Genomic DNA, 24,142 nt, shown 5'->3' with positions numbered 1-24,142 from the left:
AGCGATGCCTGTGGCTCCTTCATACAAAGCATGGCCAACTGAAACAAAAAGGGGCCTACAGGATTTCAGAAAAAAAAGCAGAACTGCTGGGCTGTGACCACCAACAGCAAGAAGGACAAAGAAGCCAAGCATACAATACACACATTATACAACCCCTGCAGGTACTACGCGAAGAAAGGGAAAAGTCAAGCCAATATGACTTGGAGAACAGTAAATCATTATAGTAGTAGGAATATGAATTATGTTCCTGTTTTATGTATCTGGATTTGCTTTAATGTTAAAAAATTAACTGCATGTGTCACCATTGGTTTATTGTAAACTTAGTAACTACTATTGGCTTTTTTTACAGGACGGATGGTTACTGTTTCACCATTATAGAAGAGGATGAATCTGGACTTCCTGTGATCACCTCTGGCTGCTTAGGATTAGAAGGTTCAGACTTTCAATGCAGAGTAAGTTGATGGTTGTGCACAATGGCCACCACTGTTCTATTGAGAAGGTTCCTTCTAAGACGTCTTCTTTAAGGCTTTGTCTTGCCACCTGTAATACTTAAGTAAACAGATACCTTGCAACTAAATTGACAGCCTACAGTATTTAATTATCTTTGAGTAGATATTGTTTCTTTTGGTTCTTAAATTAAAGGCTGATTTCCATATGATCTCTGTAGCATATGTGATCAGATGACAAAGAGATGTTCTTTTGCACGGCTGCACATTGGTGATGGGAAGGTTTTTACACAATGAGGAGATTTTGGAGCTTTGATTAAAACTCTGCTTGTAATGGGACTAGCAACAAGTTTGTGGCCATTAGTATAAAAGAGGTTAATCATAACAGGACATAATAAGGACATCTGTGTTCTTGGCATCCTTTGGAATGTGTTCAAATAAGGCATCCAATTCATAAGTGATAATAGGAATCCTATGCACTTTTGACCTAATTGTATTGTAATGGGTGATAGACTATTCTAAAAATGTACTTTTGGTGTTGTTTCCCACACCCTCGGTTGTATCATTGTTTTATTTCCCAGATGGCTTATATTAGAGCATAATTATCTATGTGTGGTCTTGAGAGGAATGCACATACCGTAGCTTGTAAAAACTCATAAAGTGGGTTTTTGAACCTCATTGGTATTTTAATGTACTAAAATTATAACTAATTAGGTAATATCTGGAGGTAAGTATTCATAAGGAATTTTCTCCATGAATTACAAAAAAATGGCTGTCCTTTCTTATAGTCCTCTTGTATAACAGTAACAATATATTTATGTATCTTTCTAGAGATTGTATGACTCTTTATTAATATATAGTGAAATCTGTTTGAGACCAACGCCAAAAATTGTTTTGAAAAATGGTCCTTTAGAGTGGTCTAAGTGAGGTCTTCTGAAAGATGGTCTTTAGGAGAGGTTCCACTGTATGTGCTTCTGGCGTAAATATTTATCCCTACCATTATCATTATAATGGAGATTAAATAAATTGATGGTGCTACTTTATGACTTTAAAATCACTTCAATTATTTTTTTTTTATTCATTATGTAACTAGTTCCCCAGTATATATAATTCGGTTAGTATTAACTTGTTTACTTATTCCTTTTTCTCTGAAAGTTCCTGTAGTCCTTCTCTTCAGATGGCTCCCATTCTGACCAGCTCAGATTTACTTGGGTTTACATGCTCTCAAATTAGTCTGTTTTTCAGTCAGCATAATTCCTGTGTGATGGACCCTACCACACAAGCTCTTTAGAGGGCGATACAAAAACTCCTATCACAGTTACTGCTGATGATTAAAGGCTCCCGTCACATAGTTATAATGAAGAAAATTGTAGCTCTGCCTTTATTTATAGGCCTGTAGCTTATTTAGGTGAATAGACAGAGTAGCGATAATCACAGTGTCCTCCTTGCAGGCAGAGATAGTGCAGCCTCTAGCTGTTAGTGTGATGTTGTACTGATGCATCACAGGATTGAAAGCACAGAATAGTGAAAGAGAAAGCAGGGAGAAATCTCAGCATCAAAATGGTGCCTAATAAGTATCACATAGGAGGCTGCATTGCATAAAAGTGACTGCAATGTACATATGAAAAGTCCAGAGTCTGATAGGCAATCAGGTGAGGGGTGCAGGGATGGAAAAATGTGTTTTTTTTCTAGAGTAGTCACTTTTGGAGCCTGGGTCTTGTGTTTTTAAGACATTCAATGGCTTTGTTATCTTTTTCAGTAAGTGCATATTATACAGTATTTAACTATTTTACATTTTATCATAATTATTTGTCTGTTGAAGATAATGATTGCTACAGAACTATTCAGTGAATGGAGGTATCTGCTTTAGGGTGAGATTATCCCATACTTCTGGCATAATGTTTCTTGATATCTGCCAGATGACTCTAGTTTTTATTCCTTTATCTCATTAGGATTGTAGCTATCAGGGCCTGATAGCAGAATAAATGAAAACACATTCAGTATGTGGTCCGTTAGGAAACCTGGAGGGTTATTAGCTTATATGTATATATAATATATGCTAAACATTACTTGCAAATTGTCTGTATCTTCTCAATTGCATTAATCTAGTTTTGGTTTTATTTTAGGATACACCTATTCCCCATCAAAGGAGGTCCATTGAATGCTGCACAGATGAAGATTTTTGTAACAGAGATCTTCATCCCACTTTGCCTCCAATTAAAAATAAAGGTAAGACAAAGGGACATTTTAGCACATAGCTTAAAGGAACCTGTCACGTCCCCACAGCACCATAAACTAAGGTATGGTACTGTTACGGGGCATGACAAGGAGGCCGGTGATGTATTTTTTATACTCATCAGCTCCCAGGATCCAACAGTGCCCTCTTCTGAAGTTTGTCCGTGACACGGAACTTTAACTCTTTTCCACATGTCGATTTCAAAGGGGAACATCGCAGATTCCAGGAGTGGGTGAGTGTAAGAAATACATCCCCCGGCTCCCTGTCACCTCCTCTAACAGCACCCTAACTCAGTTTATGGTGCTCTGGGGATGTGACAGGTTCCTTTTACAGACGATATAATCAGCTTTCCAGGTCATTCAATGTCCTGTCTTACGTTAGGGTCTTCAGACTTGATCATTATTTCCGTGGTTGTTTAAAGAGGTCGTCTAAGTCATTTTCTTCTTTTTTTATTTCCTATTCCCTATGACCCAAAATAATACAAGACGCTATACTCACCTCCCCTGACTCCACACATATCCAGCTCCCCAAATCTGTTCTGTCCGCTGGCTCTATGTTTGCAGCTTGCAGTCAGACTGTATACAGGACAGCACCGGTTTCTGCAGCCATTCACAGAGCTCATCACTTGAACGTTGAGGATTATGATTAACTACAGTTGTCCCATATACAGGCTGATTGCAGCCTGTAAACACAATAGTGGCGGTCAGAATGGACCACTGGACATGTGGTGAACCAGAAAAGATGAGTATAGGTTCTGTAATTATTTTTAGGTATGGTGAGTTAGAAATTAAGAAAAAAAACCTCAAACAACCTCTTGAAGTTTCAACCCGATCAGTTGTGTATCAAGTGAAAAGCCAGATGTGGTCTAGGTCCCCTTTTTCGTTTTATTTTTCTTAGGACTCAATATCCTTCATCGATATCTGAATTCAAAGCCATCAATATGTTTCCTCTCTCCTTCCCTTATTGTTCAGATTTCTCACCCAGAGTCACACAAACTTTAGTAGCCTGACAATTCTTTGTTTATATGGATATCTCATTACACTTGAAGAACTTTCCAAGATCTCTCATTCATGCTTTACCATGTTTCATGCAATTGTATTCCAGTCTTCTAGATCTCGTCTACAACTTCTATGTCTTGACAATCAATTGTAAACTTAGGAGCCCATCCCTTAGTGGCAATTGTTGCTTTTATTTCATATTGAAACAAGTACATATGTAGATTTCACAGTGATGGTGAGCACCAATCAACAAGATCGGCACTTGTTTGTCCGGCCTTTAAACAGGCAAATTCAGACTCTATTAGTGAATGAAAGCTTGTTGATAGGATTGTTTGCCCTACATTGAGTTTCACCATCATTTACAAGGGGAGACGTGATGCCAACAATGATTTTTTTGTGCCGCATTAGAGATGTGATCACCTAACGAATGAACTTTAGAGTGACTGGCGGTACCTTCTCATGGCCTGATAATCAGGCAAACAAACTTCCTTAGGAACATTTTTGCCAGATCATTGTGAAATAGTAAAAACTACTTAATCCTCATCTGTCTGCACAAATGGGCATCATTTCACTGCCTGCGATAGCAGTCAGCCATATTGAATGTAAACTCACTATATACTGAACCTTACTATGAGAGTGACTAGTCCCCACATAGTTCCTACAAGAAAACTTTCCCATAGGAAGTATGAACAATCATTAAGCTACAGTACAATAAAAGAGTAATAATATAGTAATAAAGACTGATGTGAACAAAAAATTATGATATGTTACCTTTCTCTGGCGGAAGAAGTGTTTGCACAACTTCAAATTGACAATACTAGAAAAACCCAAAATTACATAATAAATGCACCTTTATGTCTATTGAAGGGTAAAAAAATGTGTACAGTAAATTAGTACCAGTTGTGTGTATATAGAAGGTAAGTGGCTCTCTCTCTGGCAGACTCAATCTGTCCATGTATTACATGGCTGACATAAACTTTCCCTGGTAGAATCAACTCTTTTGCCAGGAAAAAGATAAATGGAATAAATGATATGTGAAACCCGTGTATAAAAATTCCAATGACATCACTTTAATCAATCTAATTAATGGGAGAATGTAGCATAGGCAAATACTTCAGAAGTAAATATTCCAAACCTTATGGCTCTCAACTTCTACAAAAACAACATACGTGAGCATTAATATGGTACACATGACAGAAAATAGCATTGAAGTGAGGCTTTTCCCACAGTGTGGGACTTTTTGAACATCTGAGAAGGTTTTCCCTGGTCAGGAGCCTCTGACTAAGGGCAAAGTACTGAGGAAGCTGGGGTTAGATTCATGACTTGTTTGCAGGTCAGATATAATTAACCTTTGCTGCAAGGTTATGTTAAAGTTAAGGGTTGCAATCGAAGTGGCAGAAATGTCTCACTGTGTAGTTAGTTCTAAAGTGCAATGGAGATGTGAAATTACTCTATTTGTCGTTGATTATGAATGGCGGGGAATTCGGTAAGGATAGAGTTTGAAGATTAGATCTCTTTTGGTTGAACCTGCTTGATGGTAATCCTAAAACAGAGGAGTATTTATTGGAATTTTTCAAAGTATTATTGACTCTTCCTCAGTGTGGGTAGGCGAGATGCCATGAGGACATTTATATGGAGTTATTATATACAGGAGATTACCTTACATAAGTCTAAATCTCGAGAAGTCAATAGGACCCTTCAGCGACCAGCTTTAGATGCAGAGCATCATCATGACAGGTGTTGCAAAAAATGAGCATCTTTTTATGAAGCAGCGGATCTTTGGGCAAGCAGGGGGTTGTTTCTTTGTTTCTATAATGAAGGCAAAGGAATCATCATCCTATGTTGTAGCATTGGGAAGGCCTGAAAATTCTCTGGTTATAAAGGAGGATGAAATTTTGAAGACATTTTTTCTCTATTTTAACCCTTTCCAATCCACTGTCTGACGTCTAAAGACATTATGATTTAAGGCTGTACAGCTCTGATGTTGGAAGATGCCCGTCGGGGTTCTCTTACTGTATATTGCCAGCCTTTCTGCTGTTGGAGCCTATCCAATGTGTCACCTCATGCAGTACTGGCTTTAGCCAGCATATAGCGCCGTTGTATAACAGCAGAAAAAGAGTAAGCCCCCTAGGAAAACCAGGATACAAATTGGATTGGAAAGGGTTAAAGACATATATGCTACTACGTTAAGTATGGATTGTGAAAATCTTTAGGAATATTTGGTTTGGGGGCAATTTTTTAACTTTGTCTGATGATCAGAGAATGATATTAGAGGCTCCTTTGACAGTAAAGGAGTAAGGGATGCAGTAGCAACACTTCCTAATGAAAAGTCACAAGAGATGGATGGTCTTCCAACTCAATTTTTCAAGCATCACCAGGACATTTATTGATGGTGCTTAATAAATCATTGTATGAAGGCATACATCCACCATCGATGAAAGATGCTATGATTGTCTTAATTTCTAAACCGGAGAGCATTTATCTCTTCCTGATTCCCATCATCCGATATCTCTGTTGATCACGGATGTTAAAATCTTGGCAATGGTACTTTAGTAAGGATTCATTTAATACATGAGGATCAGTCCAGCTTCATGCCAAACATTTGACTGCTATTAATTTAAGGCTGCTATACCTGAATCTTCAGCCGGATCATAAGATTTGTGGGAGCAGGGCTGTTTTTTACAGCTTTTGACAATGTCGAGTGGAATTATTTGTGGTCTGTTTTTCATATGATGGTTTTGGTTTTGGTGAGAAATTTGTGGCATGGGTTAAACTGCTCTATGCAATGCCAGGGGCAAGAGTGAGGATAAATGGTCATATTTTGGGACAGATGGTGTTGGAGAGGGGAACAAGGTTAGACTGTCCCCTGCCCTCTGTTCATTTTTCCTAGGCATTTGAGCCCTTTGTTGGTTTGATAAGGCAATCACCTGATATAGTTGGATTGCAGTATGGAGAAATTGAGAAACAAATGACAAGGTTTGGAGGATTGGCAAATCCAAATGTTTGGATATATTGTTTAGTGTCTCAACAGTTGTAGAAGTGGGGAGAAAGGAATAGTGTTGGGTTGAATGGTAGGTTAGTTTCTAAAATGGCAAGTTGTAGCCTCTCAATAACAATATGTGAGGAAAGGAGGAAAAGAGAGATTGTATCCGACTATTCTTTTAATGATGAAATCATGAAATAAGTTTAAGCAGATTTTGCAGCTAGATGCATTTACTGTATAAACCCCCTCTGGACAAATCCAAAACTGATGGATTTTTTTAAGCTGTAGGCTTTTTCACGATGGTAGAAGAGAGAGATAATCTTTTTGGAACAGGTTCTGGGGAGTCTTTTTCATAGTTTTGACAATTTAGAGAGCTTTATGATGTTCCCCATAGTTATTTTTCCCAGTTTCTTCAGCTACAATATGCGTTTCCTGCTCAAGCCTGGCTAGTATCTGTGTTTATAGTTGAAAATCTTTGATGAATTTTCTTGTGTATTCTGGGGCTACAAGGGTGTAATATCTTATTTATATAGACTAATGCTTTCTTACAGCAATTCCCAAGATAGGTACAAGAAAAATAGAAAAAGGTTTTAGGCCATATTAGTGAAGATAAATGGACTGCAGTGTTGTGTATGATCCCGAAGGCTATAAATCTAAGGTTATTTGTTTATCCGGGTATACAGGCAGGTAGGAACTATTAGGGGTTGATCCAGGGAACAGTCTGACTGCCATTAGGGAGTCGGGAAGTAATTTTTTCCCATAGGGCTAATTGGCTTCTGCTCTTGGGGTTTTTTGCCTTCCTCTGGATCAACAAAACAGGAGGCTAGACAGGCTGGACTAGATGGACATTGTCTTTATTCAGCCTTACGAGCTATGTTACTATGAAGTTATATCTATCTGAAAGTCAACAAGGATCGCAATTGTATTTAGTGCATAGAGTTTATCGTACTCCATAAAAGTTGTTTAACAAGGGTATTAGTTTAAACTCAGACTGCCCAAAATGTTACATGGATAGTACAGATTTAATGCATATGGTCTGGAATTGTGTGAATTTGTGGGAATTTTGGAACGGGGAAACTAGAGATAATTAAAAAGTGTATGTTGTTAATATTCGTCTTAATCTCAGACCTCATATATTGGGTGTTGTTGATGTGATGAACAGCATACTCTTTTGGGAATTCAGGAAGAAAGGGGATATAAAAAAAGAGTCTGTTTGACTAAATTTGAGGAAATTTGGGGAGGATAGTTTGATATAAATATATAATTGATATTTAATATTGAGTGCTCTTGCATTGAGGTATTGTAGAAAAGTTGAGGGATTTGGAACGGATTAAGGAGAGAGGTGAGAAGGTGGAGAAGGGTTAGTTTTTTTTTCTTCTTTCCTTTTTGTATGCGTCTAAATATTTTTGGGGGAAGGGATGGAGGAGATTTTGATTTACTTATATATAGTTATGATTATTTGTAGTGTCTGGATGGGGTAATATTATGTTCTGTGGAAATCCTGCTCATGCATGTATGAATGTATAGAAATTAAGGAGTAATTGTAGTGAAAATATAACTTTAATGAAATGATCTGATTTAAAAAAAGAAAGAAACTACTATGAAACGAGCCGTCTATTGACAAGGGTAATAGATGAAGTACATCATTGCTGTATATAGACTGTTATCTGATAAGCTGTAGCCACTGCTCAGCAATGCTATAAACTATAATGCAGTATTGATAATGATAATGTTTTAAAGGCACTAGATACTTTTGTTCAAAGTATAGATGTATCTGATATCCATTTAGCAATACTAAAGTGCTTTGAAATAAATTCAATTCTTACACTGAGGCTCTATAATATATAATTGCCATACCAAACATTACTGGAAATCTTTACAAAAATTAATTCTTGTAATATATATGGGAGGGGCTGGGAGATAAACAATGATAGGAGTCCCTCCTAACTGGCAGCAGTGGTGCCATGATGTCTAGCTCTTAGGTTGACTAGATGCTAAATGGGCACCAAAATAGTCTGAGGAATTACTGTCAAGCAGATATATTGTACACATATTGGCATATTGGTCTAAATATTGGATTGTGCCATTTATTATATGTCTTCCGAAAGCTTCCATTGTGCTAGTTCAGTGCTTCATATAACAGGAAAATATTATGTTTAATTATGTATATTGTTCTCTGTACGCAGAGAGAAAAAGGAGTAATTAAAGCACATGTCAATGAATAATAGGAGTAAATGTGTAACTACACCATCCCATTGGAAAGAAAGCAAGTCTCCAAGTTTCCCTACTGTATAATGTTTAGAGGCTCGAAACCCAAGACATCTTAGACAATGGTTGGCCATGTTCACACATTGAGAGCTCTGTCAGGATTTAGGCACAGCTTCCAGGATCTAAACCCTGACAGAATCTGATGTATTTTATACGCCAACATGGAAAACATATGGAGAAGGCCCATGATAGCTGCAATGAATTACAATAGAGGTATCCCATGTGGATCTGCTGGCCAATCTGCAACAGGAATCCAACTTTCAATTTCAGATTGAACCAGACATATTATACTGCATATACTCTATACTATGTAGTGAGCTTAATGTAAAACTTGCACTAATGATAGATAATTATAGACTATCTGACGGATTAGAACCATTTCCAACTGCTTCAAAGTTTATACTTTGTCCGGCAGTGTTCATCTTCAAGTGATATTACTGTCTACTTTTAAAATGTAGATCTTTAATGGGTTTTACCAGAATCACATGGTATCCCCCATCCACAGCATTTGGGATACCTTTGCTGATTGGTGGGGGTCTCATTGTTGAGACTCCCACTGATACCGAGAATGGGGGTCCCAAGTCTCCCTCTGCCTCTTAATCTGGGATCGCACCATCCCCAACAGTGACATCACAATGAATGGAGTGCTGGCCGAGCATACGCAGCCACAACTTCATTCATTTCAATGAAATGCCAAAGTGGTTCTAACTCTGCTATCTCGGGTATTCCCATTTAAAATTCATATGCATGCTTAGCTAGCGCTCTATTCATTCTGATGTCACTGTGGGGGGTAAAGCATGCCGGCAGTGAGAGGCAGAGGGAGACACAACCAGCATTCTATTCAGTCTTCCCCTAACTGTGGGGGTACAGTAAGTCCGCAGTGAGGAGGAGAGGGGGACACAGGACCCCCGTTCTTGAGATTGATGAGCGGTGAGATTTCTCCTTCGCCCATGCAGCCTGTTTATACAGCAGATACATCATTGGTTCGTTCAAACAAGCAATGGTTCACTGTATAAATGACTGAGAACGATTGGTATCTAAACCAAACGATTACTGAACAATGATTTTTATGCTGCATAACATGAACTATGAACACAAAGTGAATGAATTATCGTTTGATCATCGGCTGCATTTACACTGAACGATTATTGTTCATTTTCACTCGTCTGAACAATTCTTTTGAATAATCATTCCGTGTAAAAGGACCTTTAGGTTTAAGGACATCTATTACATAAGTCAGGCCCAATGTCCACGGGCAGGTTTGATTTGTGGAAGATCCGCAAATCAAGCTGCCCATAGAGAAACATGGGCGTCCGCAAATGAAATAAAGCATGCAGATTTGATTTGAGGACCTTTTGGCCCGGAAAAAAACCCAGCATGCTCCATTTCAGTGCAAATCCCACATAGATGGCTTCCATTGAAGTCAATAAAGGCCGTCTGATCTGCGGCCCGTCCGAAATGTAATTGCAGACATGCCGCAGATTCCATGGGAAAGCAGGAGTGTTATAAAAAAATTAAAAACTCCACTGCTCATGTGCGTCGGCGCACCAGCTGGCGTTTCCACACACATGCGCAGTGCAGAAAATGAAGACCCGGATGGGTAAGTAAAAGACCCGCAGTGGCCTCGGCCGCGAGCAGGGTCAGATTCCGCTGTGGGCTCCTGCATGCGGAATCCAATCTGCCCATGGACATGAGGCCTCAAGGTCCTCGTATCAAATTCTTATCCTTCTATAGATTCTATGATCTGTTTTCAAGATTTCTGAATTAGATATGGTTCTTTTAATCATCCAGCACTACTGAACACTACTGGAGCCACGTAAATCTCTTATATTAGGAAACTTTACCAACATTACCAACAATTATAATATAATTGCCAAATCGGATTCTACACCTCAATGCTCTATAAATACAAGCAATTCCCTAATACAATAGATAAGATGTCTCTAAAGCAGAACTCCATGCTGTCCGCACTGAGAGGTTTTTGAATGATCTCTTACATAGTATTTCACATTAAGTGGTAAACTTTTCTTTAGGTTGTGCTGAATACCCCAACTATTTGAAGGAGAAGAAATTTTTGGTTGTAATAAAAAAAAAAACCTGATATCATTTATATATATATTATTTTTAATTATCTACATATATCGCTTTTTTTTAATTGCAACAAAAAATATCTTCTCCTTCAAGTAATTTGTGTGCGAGGAGTCAAAAGATGGCTTGCCTATATATATGGACAGATGTTCGCATTTTTTGTGTAATTACACACATTAATGATATTTTTTAGTTAATTAGGTAAACATTGACAGCGATTTAACTAGTAATGGCGAGGCGTATACATAATTAATTAGTAAAACTGTAAATTGCCCTTGTCTCATGCAGAAGCTATTTTGTTTAGGTTGTCTGCAATCTCTATCAACCTGATTCAAACTGACATCCTAAACTGTTACAAACCACACATTTCACAGAGAAGTGGCTGCCATTAAAAGAGGCTAAACTGTTAATAAACCATGAAATGAAGCTTTCAGTCCTCTGTTTCACTCCTTTTCGGGAAAAAAAGAAAGGCGGACTCCCCAGTGGCTTCTCCGTTTCATCTCTCGCACTCTTAGAGCCACGGCACAGGTAGAGAGCTGCAGCTGAAGCGAGAAATGACTGATGAGACCCTGTGTTGTCCTGATAGGCATCTTGTCGGTGTCTCTTTTCAAAGGTCCTCAGATATGCTTCACATGCCTACACGCTGGAAATTAAAAGCCTAAAGCAATGGAAATGGGGCCAGCCATTGAATCGCATGTTAGCCTACCAGCTAAAGAGTTAAAGACGAAAAAAGAGAAAAAAATGCAACACGAAAGCAAGTCTTTAAAAAGCGTAAACTAAGAGGTCCCCAAGGAGACTCTTGTCTCATTACTTTCGTAAAGCTGTAACTTAATAGCACCATGGCAGGATGAGTCGATAAAGCTGAAGTTCTTGTTTTTCCGTCTTCAGCTATGGCATGAATGCCGACTGTCTTTTGAAAGAAATTGTTGATCTGCTAATCTCCTTCCAAGACAAGGACCATGCGGCAGTCTGTGTAGGGTCTAGGCACGGAAAGGTTATTTTTCTGCAGATATGGGTAAAGGATTAGGCATGTGGATGTAGTTCTTCCAGTGGGAATTCATGTAGTGAAACGGCTGCCAAAAGGAGAACGCTGCTTTATAAACTGAGCATGTAAATTTCAGTCCTGGGAATATCTTGCAGATATAATTATCCATCTTAATGAGCTCATAATCTTATTACCCTGGTGCAGGTTATTTGAGTTTATGATTAGGACTGCCAGATTCTGTACTGTACTTCATACTCAACTCCTGACATTGTGACAACAAAGTTCAATGGGTTCTATGTTTAACCCCCTCGCAACACATATATGACTATATACTTACCCCGTACAGATAGCACGTATATAGTCCGCCACAGCCTATGCGGTGTATGCAGCGGGCTCGGGAGCTGATCTCCCGCTTTGACAGACGACACAGCAATAGCTGCGATCAGTAAGATTGCAGCTGTTAACCATTTAAATGCAGCTGTCATGTCATTTTTACCATACCATGAATGGCGTCAAAATCCCCCTCCCCCCAAAAAAGTGGTGCAATTGTGTTTTTTTCCTACTTTTTTCAAAGTCTTCTAATATATTGTATGGAACATTAAAAGTTAACCATTGAAAGATACAACTTATCATAAAAACAAGCCCTTGTGTTGATATGTTGCCTACAAATACAAGTTATATTATAATTTTTTGAACACCAGAGTTGCAGAATGTGATCTGGACGCGGGTGAATCAATGACCCTTGGTCATGGAAGGGTTACATTGCAGCATTCACCAACCAGATCTTTACCGAGGTTTTGCAAACAATGACTTTTGCTATGACCTGCGTATACAGGACTCCCAAACACACAGTATATATGACTTTGGCTACTTAAGGCATAAGAGAGTTATGAATTTGGTCAGTATGATTCATTTGCATCGGAGGGATGTAATAGAAGGTTTTGTTCTGCTCTTGCCCGTGCGGTCTGAGTACTAGAGAAATTGGGTAGGATGTGCCACTTCGAAAGAGCAGACTCAATGTAGATGTAAAAAAAAACGGAAGCTAATTAGCTGTCGTTATGTAAGGCGCATGAAGAGTTGGTTTTCTTTCTAAAGCCACTTATATCATCCTTTTTGGGTGTTCTGGGATCTCTCTGCAGTTTAGTGTTTGCATTCCTAACATGCCAACATCTTGGGAAAGGTTGTCTCCTGCTCCCCAGCTTCCATTACATGACTGGTGATGACTTTCCAGGCATCATGGGAGTTCCAGTGAATTAGCAGCAAACACCTTCTGCTTCATTATGTCCATGGAAAAACCTCTCTCACTTGTCTGCTGCCGGCGGCTCTTTCTGTTATAGTTGGCAAGAAGTTGGTGAACTATTGCTACAATTCTAAATCACACGTCTTGACCAAAGAAGTTACAATTTCTATTTTTTTTTCTGTTTTTCTTCTCTCATAGACTTTGTTGATGGCAGTATCCATTATATGGCCCTTCTGATCTCAGTGACTGTTTGCAGCATCATTCTGGCAGTGATTCTAATATTCTGTTACTTCAGGTAAGAACAAAACATTTGTGCCTAGCTTCAGTTAATCACTTAGAAGAAAGAAATAAGACTTGTTAGGAGAATTTCAACCTAGTCAAGTCTCTTTTTCTTCGTAAGAATGAATGGCGAAGAGAGTGTGACTGCCACCTACAGGGAGAAGATAGTAGGCAGCTGCTGCTGAGAACGGAAGGACTTGCGGAGAAGAGTATAAAGTCTACAGTAGCTCTTTACTGATAGCATATGGACACTGTAGGGGTATAGAGATCCCCCTCTATGACCTAAGCAGAACGGAGAGACGCTCTACAGGAAGGAAGCTGTTACTTTTTAGACACCTCCTTTAAATCAATTGACTTACTGTTATATTATGTGGAAGGAGATCATAGACAGTTGATGCAAATTTATATGGTACCCTGTTGGCAATTAGACCAATGATTTGAGTGTTGCAAGGTGAGAAGATTCAGAGTGTCTCAACAAGATAAGACTTTGCTTATATCTGCGTCGGAGGTTCTGCCGATTTCTGTTAAAGTACAGAATAAAATACCACGGCGGGAGCGCTATGTCGTCTTGTAAAATGCTGGAGGGCATAGCGGAAGCTGAATAGCTGAATAGATCCCATTTATGGTAGTGTGGTCCCTTTGGCGCTGTTCGTTTTCATCGACAGATCAGTTTTGGCCAGGGATTCTGTTTCCTGTTCGTATGAGGGAACATTAAGCTTGGGTTCACACGGGACGGAATTCCGCGGGAAATCTCGCGGTTTGGCCGCAGCAAAAACCGCGAGATTTCCGCCGGGAGAACTGCCGCGGAAAAAGCCGCGGCGGCTTTGAAGCGGCCCAGCCGCTCGCTCTTCCGCTGCGGCCGGCGCTCCCATAGAGGAGAGCGCGGCCGCAGCGGAATGCCAAAAAGAATGGACATGCTGCATATTCTGAAACCGCGGCTGCAGCGGCCGCAGCCGCGGTTCCAGACGGGCTTACCGCAGCGGATTGGCAGTCCCGTGTGGACGAGATTTCTGAGAAATCTCGTCCACCTGGCTGACTAATCCCGAGATTAGCGGCCGCGGGTGGATTTGCCGCGGCAAAACCGAGGCAAATCCGCCCTGTGTGAACCCAGCCTAAGGGTATGTCTACACGTAGTGGAAATGCTGCGGATTTCATGCAGTGGAAAATTCTGCAACCTTTATATATTCAAAACTTTTTTTTATTTTAGAAGATACCTCGCTCCCTCTCATCGCCAGAGTCTCAGTGCTTTCAGGGCTCCCTTCACCGGGCACCCAGCAGCTGCTAGTGAGTGCAGCGCCGCTGGTCAGACGATGCGGAAGGGATCAGCAGCACTGCACTCATTAAAGACCGCCGGGTGCCAAGTGAAAGAAGCAGCAACAGTGCAAAGACTTTAGCGGTGAGAGGTAGTGCGGGATCTCCTGAAATCAGCCGCTGATGCACAACTGAATTTGGCTTTGCTTTAGATTCGGAAATGCTGCGAAATTTGCTACAGAACTTTCCGCTGCAGAGAATCCGCAGGATTACTGCAATGTGTAAACATGCCTTAAATCGTAATCCATAGTGCAGATGTGAACGAATCCAAAAAGTGAAAAATGAAGCATTCAAAGTTGTAACTTAAATGCGATATAGTAGTGTTAGTAACACGCTGCGTCAGGCAGAAGCTGGTATATACAGGTCATCATTCAGCTTTATTTACATTGGAAGGAACTTAGCGGTGTAATAAAGTTGCTTTAAGTGCATTTTTAACTCCTTATGCAAGTAATACTAATTATATGTATCATTCTGTAATGGGATGTATTCAGTTTACTGCATTGTCTTATACATAGGTACAAAAGACAAGAGGCCAGACCTCGGTACAGCATCGGCTTGGAGCAAGACGAGACTTATATCCCTCCTGGAGAATCACTCAAAGATCTCATTGAACAGTCTCAGAGCTCTGGAAGTGGATCAGGGCTCCCTCTGCTGGTAAGAAAGGCAGCAAGGACTTATTTGGAAATTTCTCAGAATAAATAGAAAATATTAACTCCATATGAAATGACAGTAAAATCTACTGACGTGTGGTGTACATTACAAGTTTGTAATCTTTCCAGTGCTACAAAGTAACTTGTTGTGAACCTGTTTATGCTAATGGATCCTATTGTTTTTATTAACAACCATTTTAAACCAAGAAGAGCAAATATGTCATTTTTTAAGACTGAGGTCTCTTTCAGCTTGACAAGGAAACCTACCGTAGCTTGCAACATTTTTCTGTGGCGCTATTTAATAGAATGGTGACAGAGAATGATCTGGCTCTGCCATTCCCATTTGAATAGGCTAAAGAGAACCGATTCCTTACTTAAAAAGCATCAACACAGCCCACACCAGACAAAAAGGCCAAAATGACTGATTTGGCCAACCATCACTTTCAAGAGTTGATGGCAGACTACAGCCTTCCAAAAATGTTATCTCAGCTTGTATAATTTTGTGGTCGTTGCCGACTGACACTACTCACATATGGCATGATCAGCCAAGTACGGACAATCATTTGTCACTTCACGCAGGCCTAGTTTGTTGGTTTCCTTTTTTAACCCCTTGAAGACATGGCCATTTTTTCATTTTTGCCTTCTTCTTCCCACATTCAATAAGTTACAACTGTTTTATTTTTCTATTCATAAGGGTTTAGTGAAGACTTATTTTTTGCAGGATAACCTGTAATTTCTATTGGTAGTCTTCTGGATCGCTTAAAAAAAAAAAAAAAAAATCTTGGAAATGGGGTGACCAAATATCGCATTTCTGACATTGTGCATTCTTTTCTCACACTTGGTGGAATAGATAATGCATTATTTTAATAGATCAGACTTCTTATGACAGAGTGATACCACATATGTATTTTTTCATTGTTCTGATTTTGAATGTTAAAAATGGGAAAAGGTTTTTTAAAAAAACTTTTAACATTTTTTTATTTTTTGTAATAATAAAAAAATTGATTGCTTATACAATATTCTGCAATACTTCAGTATTGCAGTGTATTGTATTTTCACAGGCACTCCTTTAAGCCCTGCCACAGGTCTGAGCCCACTCCATGCAAATCCCACACTTATATGACATACATGTACATTGAATAAAGCCATGGGGTTAAACGATCTAACTGATCCACCAGTTTAGTCTAAAGTCCCTTTTGCACACAAAGATGATCACCCAAAAGATGGCTTTTGAGTGATCATCTTGCATAAACTACTAATTGGTACTAATGCCAATTAGTAGCTTATTAATGCGTGTGAGCCGCCATGAGCTATATTCAGAGAACAGCGGGTAGTCTGTTTCTATCAGTCCCCTAGACTCTGAATGAAGTGGTTGTAATGTCTATATACGATTGCTCCAGTCACACAAGGGATTTGGGGACTACCATTCTCTTGACCAGTAGTAGTCCAAGCCGTCAGATCTTAACCAATCAGACACTTATTCCCTGTCCTGTAATGACCTCTTAGCCCTCCTACAACAGGGCTGTAGGCGGCAAAATTTTAGCACCCAAGTGTGGCAAACCGTGCTTATAGATGGTGGGACTGTGGGATGAGTGCCGAAGCATAGAGTCTCAGGTGTGACTATGACCTTTACCTATACCATTGGGTCCATTATCAAGTAAACCCCTTCGACAATATTGGTGTTGGATTATCTGGAGTGTTTTGTTCACTAAACTTTGGCATGAGTTATACAGCTGTTCACTTTAATTTTCTCTGATCAGTCCCGTGGACTATATTATGCTTTAAAGGCAGCATACATATTAATAGAAGAATTGTTATATGTTTCCATGTAAAATAATCGTTTTTTACTTAACTCAAAGCAGATGAAAACAGCGACCCGCTCAGTGTCACTTTTAGTGCGTTATTAAATCATTTTGCACATTTAAATTTCTGATAAAGTCAGCCGTAGATGTGGGTGGCAGCTAATGAAGCAAGAGCCCTTCAGTAAAGTAACCTTTGTCAATATTGCCTCAAATTACAGCATATTTAGTTTTACGGTTTGGAGCTGCACAGGGCCACGGTAATATTTTGAGGTCCTCTCGGGAGGAAGGAGAAATGTTGCATGCAGTAAAAAGAATCTCCAGTGATATTTCATGTTCCCCTCTGTTTGCTCTGGATTAGTCATGCTAGTGCCGGGTGGTCATTTACTTTGGGAAGTAATATGTTATTGGTTTTGGTCTTGTTCATAGGTACAAAGGACAATAGCGAAGCAGATCCAAATGGTGAAACAGATTGGCAAAGGAAGATATGGAGAAGTGTGGATGGGCAAATGGCGCGGAGAGAAAGTGGCAGTCAAAGTGTTCTTTACCACTGAAGAGGCCAGCTGGTTTAGGGAGACTGAGATCTATCAGACTGTGCTCATGAGGCACGAGAATATACTAGGTAAGTTCTAGTAGTGTTAAAGGACTTTTCTACAACAGGAATGGCAATGACAGCTCTCAGTGGTTTGTTTGAAAGTGAGCTCCATGTAACAAATACTAAGGGCGCCTTCACACCAGTTTTTATGTTCAATTTTTGGTGAGCCAAAACCAGGAGTTGGTCCAAAATACGAAAGAACTGCAAATATTTCAATTATACTTTCTCTCCACTCCTGGGTTTGGGTCACAAAAAACTGAACATAAAAAGTATCATGTGAAAGCGCCCTAAGGGCTCAGTTACACGGGCGCCGATCCGCCCGTGTTTCAGGGCGGGATGACGGCCACACCGCGTGTCGGACGAATCTCCGCATGATCGGCTATATTGCCAGCCATGTGTTCTTTTTCCGGCAGGTGAGGAAATTTGTGCGCACTGCCGTCTTCCCGTCCTGAAACATGGGTGGATCGGCGCCCTTGTGACTGAGCACTAATGGAGTGAAGGTCCTTTTACACAGGTCAACAATTGGGTGTGGACCTTTATAGGATAAGCTGATAAATGCACAAACACTCATTATGCAATTAAAAGGTAATCTTTCTTAGCAGCACATCTATCTGCATGACAACAATTTAAAAAAAAAAAAAAAAAACTTTTTTTTTACCTTTTTTCTTGGAGGGCAGGGAGGGAATTGGATTGTATCCCTCATTAAAGTACCAGTAGCATGGGAAGCTTACCTCGCACTTTTTTGAGGGCAAAAGCACTCTTATCCCGGCCACCGGCACATCACTTAACCCCTGAACGCAACTCCTAATGGCACAGTCTCTGTTGCTTCGCCAGTAAAATAGAGTATTTCCGGACAGCTCAGCAGATGCTACGCAATTAGATTGGCACAAGCGGTCTTTGAGTGAACACTCGCTGCTGCAGTTTCTTACTGGATCAAGACCAGCCAAAGACTGTTGCAGTGAGTATTCTTTCGAAGACCGCCATGAACTGCTCAGTCGGCGATCACTCTCATATATTTACATGTTTTTGGGAACCAGTAAAGCGTTAAGTGGGAAGATAAAATATTCAAAAAAGGTGGGAGTCAATCAGTGTTCATTGGGAGGTGCACGCAGAACAACTTGGTTACTCATTGGAAGACGATTATCTGTTTACACCAAACAATAACTGATAATGCAGCAACTATTTTTAGGTGAACTGGAATAAAGAGATTAGTGAACGAAATCTCACTCATCACCTGCTTGCTGCGGTTGTGTTTGCATGGAACAACAGTTAATTACCTTCCTTCTATGGAGCCACAATTTAGATGATAGTTATTCCCTGTAGAGTCACCATTACTGATACAGATGTGCAGCGGCAGGCACAAACACCAGTTCCCAATATGGTGAAGAAAAGGCAAAATTCTATATGCAAGAGATAGGATAGGTACAAAATACTGATGAACAATCACTATCACGCCTGCCATGCATTGGGTGGGGGAAGTGGGGGTTAGTACATAGATAAGGCTTTTATAGAGTGCTAGCAGATGCTTATGTTAGTGCATCATACAGGCTTACAGCCTATTGGTTTCACTCATATTATTAGATCAAGTAGACTGCCCCATAGCTATTTCATCATATACAGTGATCCCTCAACATACAATATTAATTGGTTATAGGACGACCATTGTATTTTGAAACCATACCTCTATGGAAAACTGCTAACTGGTTCAGAAGCCTCCAAAATGTCAACCCAAATTCACAGTCAGGGGGGGCAATTAAAAAGTTGTCAATCACTTTATATAAGCATAGGGGCATCTTTAGGAACCTCTGGGAACCCCACTGATCCCAACAGTCTTTCCCTGCACAGCAATGTGAATGGGACTAGCTGCACCTTCTTGTACAGCCCAGTGGCCTGGAATATGGCTGTACAGGGAAAAATAGGACTCTCAAGATTAGTGGTGGTTTCAGGGGTCAGAACTCCATCATAAAGTAATAGCATCATAGAGATATGTCATCAGTTTACGAGACAGGGATACCGCTTTACGACTTACTTCTCTCTGGGGCTGCTTATGAGTGTACAGTACATTAACTTTGGCACTGTATAAACTAAAGGTTTTGGGGTATGGGTTGGCATAAGTTCATTGGAAATATGTTTGGGTACTGCTGATCCTATACAAGATATTTGCTCTAATAGTTTACAGTATATTATTTACCATTTACCATGGGGATCTTCACCCTTTTGCACTTACTACAATAGTATTCATCATTGGTACAGTGAACTTTCAGCAGCTAATCAGGTCTCCAAGGAAAGAACAAGCCAATTGGCTGGATATCACAACCAATTGCCTGCACCACTCCCCACCAGATTCCTACCATTTCCCTAAGCCTATTGCTTGCACCACTGACTCCAGCCGTTGCCCGCCCCTGACTCCTGCTGCTAACTGAATTCCATTTTCATCTGAAAATCAAAACAGAAAGCCTATGCATTTCTGCATATGAAATTGGAAGCATACGGAGGTAGGGTCTCATAGAAGTCTATAGACTTTAGATTATAGCTCCATACATCTCAGAGCTGGTATGGAGCTGTCAATGAGCCTTTATTCTGACAATATATTATATTATGGAATTGCTGTTTCAGCATCTGTCCGATATTTGCTGGATCACTGTTCCACCTTGAAGATGGGCACCAGTTAGAATTCCAAAAAGTATTTTTGTGAATCCTTTTACATTTCTACCCTGTTTCCCCGAAAATAAAACCTACCCTGAAAATAAGCTCTAGCCTAATTTTCAGGGAAGCTTGAAATATAAGCCCTACCCTGAAAGGCTCAGGCTCATCCAGGTCCCTCCCACTGCTCCCTAGAGGTTTGACATGGTTCCCACAGTTCTCAGCTGCTCGTACAACATCACTTCCTGGTTACGGGATTTACACCTCCAGGAAGTGATGGCTGTGATTGGTTCTTAAACCGCTGCTCAGCCAATCAATGCAGTGCTTTATAAACCAATGCAATGGCTTCGATTGCCCACATCGTAGCCAATTCATAAATCCTGCCTGTACAGTGCGATGGCTGTTGATTGGTTCTACCATCGCTGCTCAGCCAATCAATGCAGCGATGGATAAACCATTCATAGCCATCAATTCGGTTCATCCAGCGCTGCATTGATCGGCTGAGCAGCAGTCGAAGATTTAGTCACAGCGATCACTTCCTGGAAGCGGGATTTATAAATCCCATAGCCAGGAAGGAATGTATGAGTGGCCAAGGACTGCGGGAATCACATCGGAGCTCTGGAGAGCAGTGGGAGAGACCTGAACCAAGCCTGCTAGGTAAGTATAATAAGACCTTCCCCGAAGATAAGACCCTGTGCCTCTTTTGGAGCAAAAATTAATATAAGGCAGGGTCTTATTTCCAGAGAAAACACGGTAGCAGTAAACTGGTAACAGTAAATTTACCATATCCTCTACTCAGCGCAGATAATGGACTTTATGCAGTCACTTTAATTCTCCACAGAACACTAGTTTACTGTATTACCAGTTAGGAATTAGTGAGGTTTTCCTCTCCTTCTCACCCTATAATTTCACACAATGTACTCGTCAAAGTAAATGTTTTAATTACTTTAAGTAAAGCTGCTATTTAGCACTGACGATGGGCTGTAAATCATGAATTAATCCTCAATTTAAGGACGTTAATAGCCCCTTTTAATAGTTTTAGCACACTAGTGGCTCTCAACCTGTGCCTTTCTGTCAGGCACTTTAGCGTGGCGCCAAGGCTCCCAGCCATATTAGCCTTCCGCACAGTCTTTTATCTCCATTTAAGATAGTTTCTTGATTTAATTTATTTTGTGGAAGTTATGGGCAAGATGACAGATATTTTACGGCCAGCGCCGTTAACGTGAGCTGTGGCATAAAGGATATACACGCTCCCTGACATAATTCTACATCTGGCACCATTAAATGTTTGTGAGTTTTATAGCTGGGAACATTTTACAAATATGCTATTATAATGAGAGTGGCAGCGAGGGGCTTGAAGTCCAGGTAAATGTCATAGTTATTACCAGCATTAAGTTGAGCATGAACTTAAAGGAGCTCTACCCAAGGACTTGCTATACTGTAGTTTCCAACCTATTGTTCTTTGCTATCAGCTATTTCAGGCACGTTCTTCCATGCCGTTACTGGTCCGAAGTCCAAAAAAGTGTCCCATTAACTAATCGTTACTTTATATCATTAGAAACAAAACTCTGGCACTTCCGTGGATTCCAACATAAAAACAGCATTTTATTTAAATTTCATGGATAAAAACATCTTCCAAAAATTCTTTTTATCTATAAAAATTAAATGACTTGCTGTTTTTATGCTAGAATCCACGGAAGTGCCAGAGATTTGTTTCTATTGCTGTTCACGGTGTACGTGCACCTGTCCGTGTATCCATGTGGAGAGCTGGCGTTTACAGTTACTTTATATCACATCATACGTCTCGAATTCCGATAACCTCCAGAATCAGAGAAATAAGTCAGATCACTAATTGGTTATCACTGATTGGAAATCTTTTCTGGCTAGTTAAACAGAGTACTTGGACCCATGTGTTGGGAAATGCCCACCTGACTATCATTGTCTACTTGAGTTCTGATAACTTTCAATTATACCATTGTTGAAAAAAAAAGTTAGGAAGTAAGACGCAGACGGTGAGGGGATGACGGAACGGTAGTTCTCAGAGTTGATTTTTTGACCCATCTGAAAGCTTTTCCTACCTCTCTGGTGTCTCTACTTTATATCAGTAATTCAACCATAGTTCCATTCATCTAGGCCATTAAGAGTCATACTTCGCTCTCCTGTTTGGTTATGGAAAAAAATGGGTGTAGGTGTGGCCTTTTTGTGATAAAGAGGCACAGAGCATCAAGATAGTAAGCCCAACTTCTCCATTTAATTAAACCAGAATATGAATAGACACGTTTCAGGGCCCCTTCCTCAGTATTTGCTGAGAACACACTTTTCCAGTAGTTAGTAATTATTCTCTCAAATTTCATACATCAATAGTCTGTATAAGTTTGCTGAACGCTAGTGTATTTAGACTTAAAGGAGATTATATGATTGTTCTTGAATGGGAGGGGTCTATTTACAATGCAGCCTAATGTAGAGAAGAGGACATATAGGAATTGGTTGCTGTTGTGCGACTAACTGCAAGATCTACATACAGATGCCTTAAAGCTCATTTACACGCAAAGATAATCTTTCAAAAGACTGAAAGATTGAAAAATTTTGCAATATTTTTGCATAAAGGTCCATTAATGGCCATTAACACTTTATCATCTTCATTTGCATGTGAAAGGGCCTTCAGGAGCTATTTGCAGAGCCCAGCATGTGATTACTCACACACCCAGCTGTACACACAGCTCCATTGTTCTCGTCACTGCTGACAGCAGGTCGCAATGTTATCTACCAGATTCCCGTGAAGATAACAGCCTGATGTCTCTTGAGAGAAAAATGGGTTTGCTTTATCTCCAGTAGCTGAACAATAGATTTTAAGTTCACTTTAACATCATCGTTGAAACAAAAAGTGCCCAATGCCCACGTTTAGAAGTAACGATTATCGCTCAAAGTCGGTCGTTTGAACGAATTTTGAGCGATAATTGTTACGTGTAAATGGGCCTTAAATTTGAATACAGAATTTGGGAGAATAATTATGAACTGCTGGAAAATTGTGTTTCCAGCAAGTATGGAGGAAGGGGCTGCAAAGCCCCGAAACACGTCTAATCATGCTGGTTTAATAAAATGAAGACGTTGAGCTTACTATTTTGATTATTTGTGCCTCTTTATCACAAAAAGGTTGCACCTACACTCATTTTCTTCCACTGCCAAATGTACCTCGCACTCGTCTCCCCTTTGGGCTGAGATGATCATTGCGTTGGCTGCATCTGTTAAGAGGTGCCCTCGAAGCGCTTTGGGAAGAGAAAAGACACATGCATGTAGATGTTTGTATACATATATACACGTGTGCATGCATCTACGTGTACATAGATACTTTTTTTCTCCAACAGATTCACCTGTTGCCTCTTCCTGGAGGTTGCTCAAACTCTACTCTTTTTTCTGCTCTTCTCTGAATTCTTTGTGCTCCTGTCCATTAGACCCTGGAAAAAATGTTTTCTTGCCCCATTACGGACACCTCAGCGTGTGATTCTGAAGTGGCAGGGTCATGGCTCAGTCTTCCTGAACACTTGACACTTCAATAGGGAACAGCTGCAGTTCTGGAAAATGGTGACATTTGGAAGCCCCACTATGTTCCTTGAGGCTTCT

General features: G+C 40.1%; 1 protein-coding gene across 1 annotated transcript in view; it reads left to right on the top strand.

Annotated features, from left to right (window-relative positions):
• BMPR1B (bone morphogenetic protein receptor type 1B) overlaps positions 1-24,142 on the top strand; it is a 111,314-nt gene that overhangs the window by 64,187 nt on the left and 22,985 nt on the right. Inside the window, exons 3-7 of the mRNA XM_066574024.1 lie at positions 350-452; positions 2,573-2,675; positions 13,443-13,539; positions 15,350-15,488; positions 17,713-17,905. Of these exons, the coding sequence (XP_066430121.1) occupies positions 350-452; positions 2,573-2,675; positions 13,443-13,539; positions 15,350-15,488; positions 17,713-17,905 (635 nt within the window). The remainder of the gene's footprint in view (positions 1-349; positions 453-2,572; positions 2,676-13,442; positions 13,540-15,349; positions 15,489-17,712; positions 17,906-24,142) is intronic.

This window comes from Eleutherodactylus coqui, chromosome 7, assembly GCF_035609145.1.
Source record: "Eleutherodactylus coqui strain aEleCoq1 chromosome 7, aEleCoq1.hap1, whole genome shotgun sequence".
NCBI lineage: Eukaryota > Metazoa > Chordata > Amphibia > Anura > Eleutherodactylidae > Eleutherodactylus > Eleutherodactylus coqui.
Note: the sequence above shows the minus strand (reverse complement) of the source record. Positions and strands in the feature narration are given on the sequence as shown.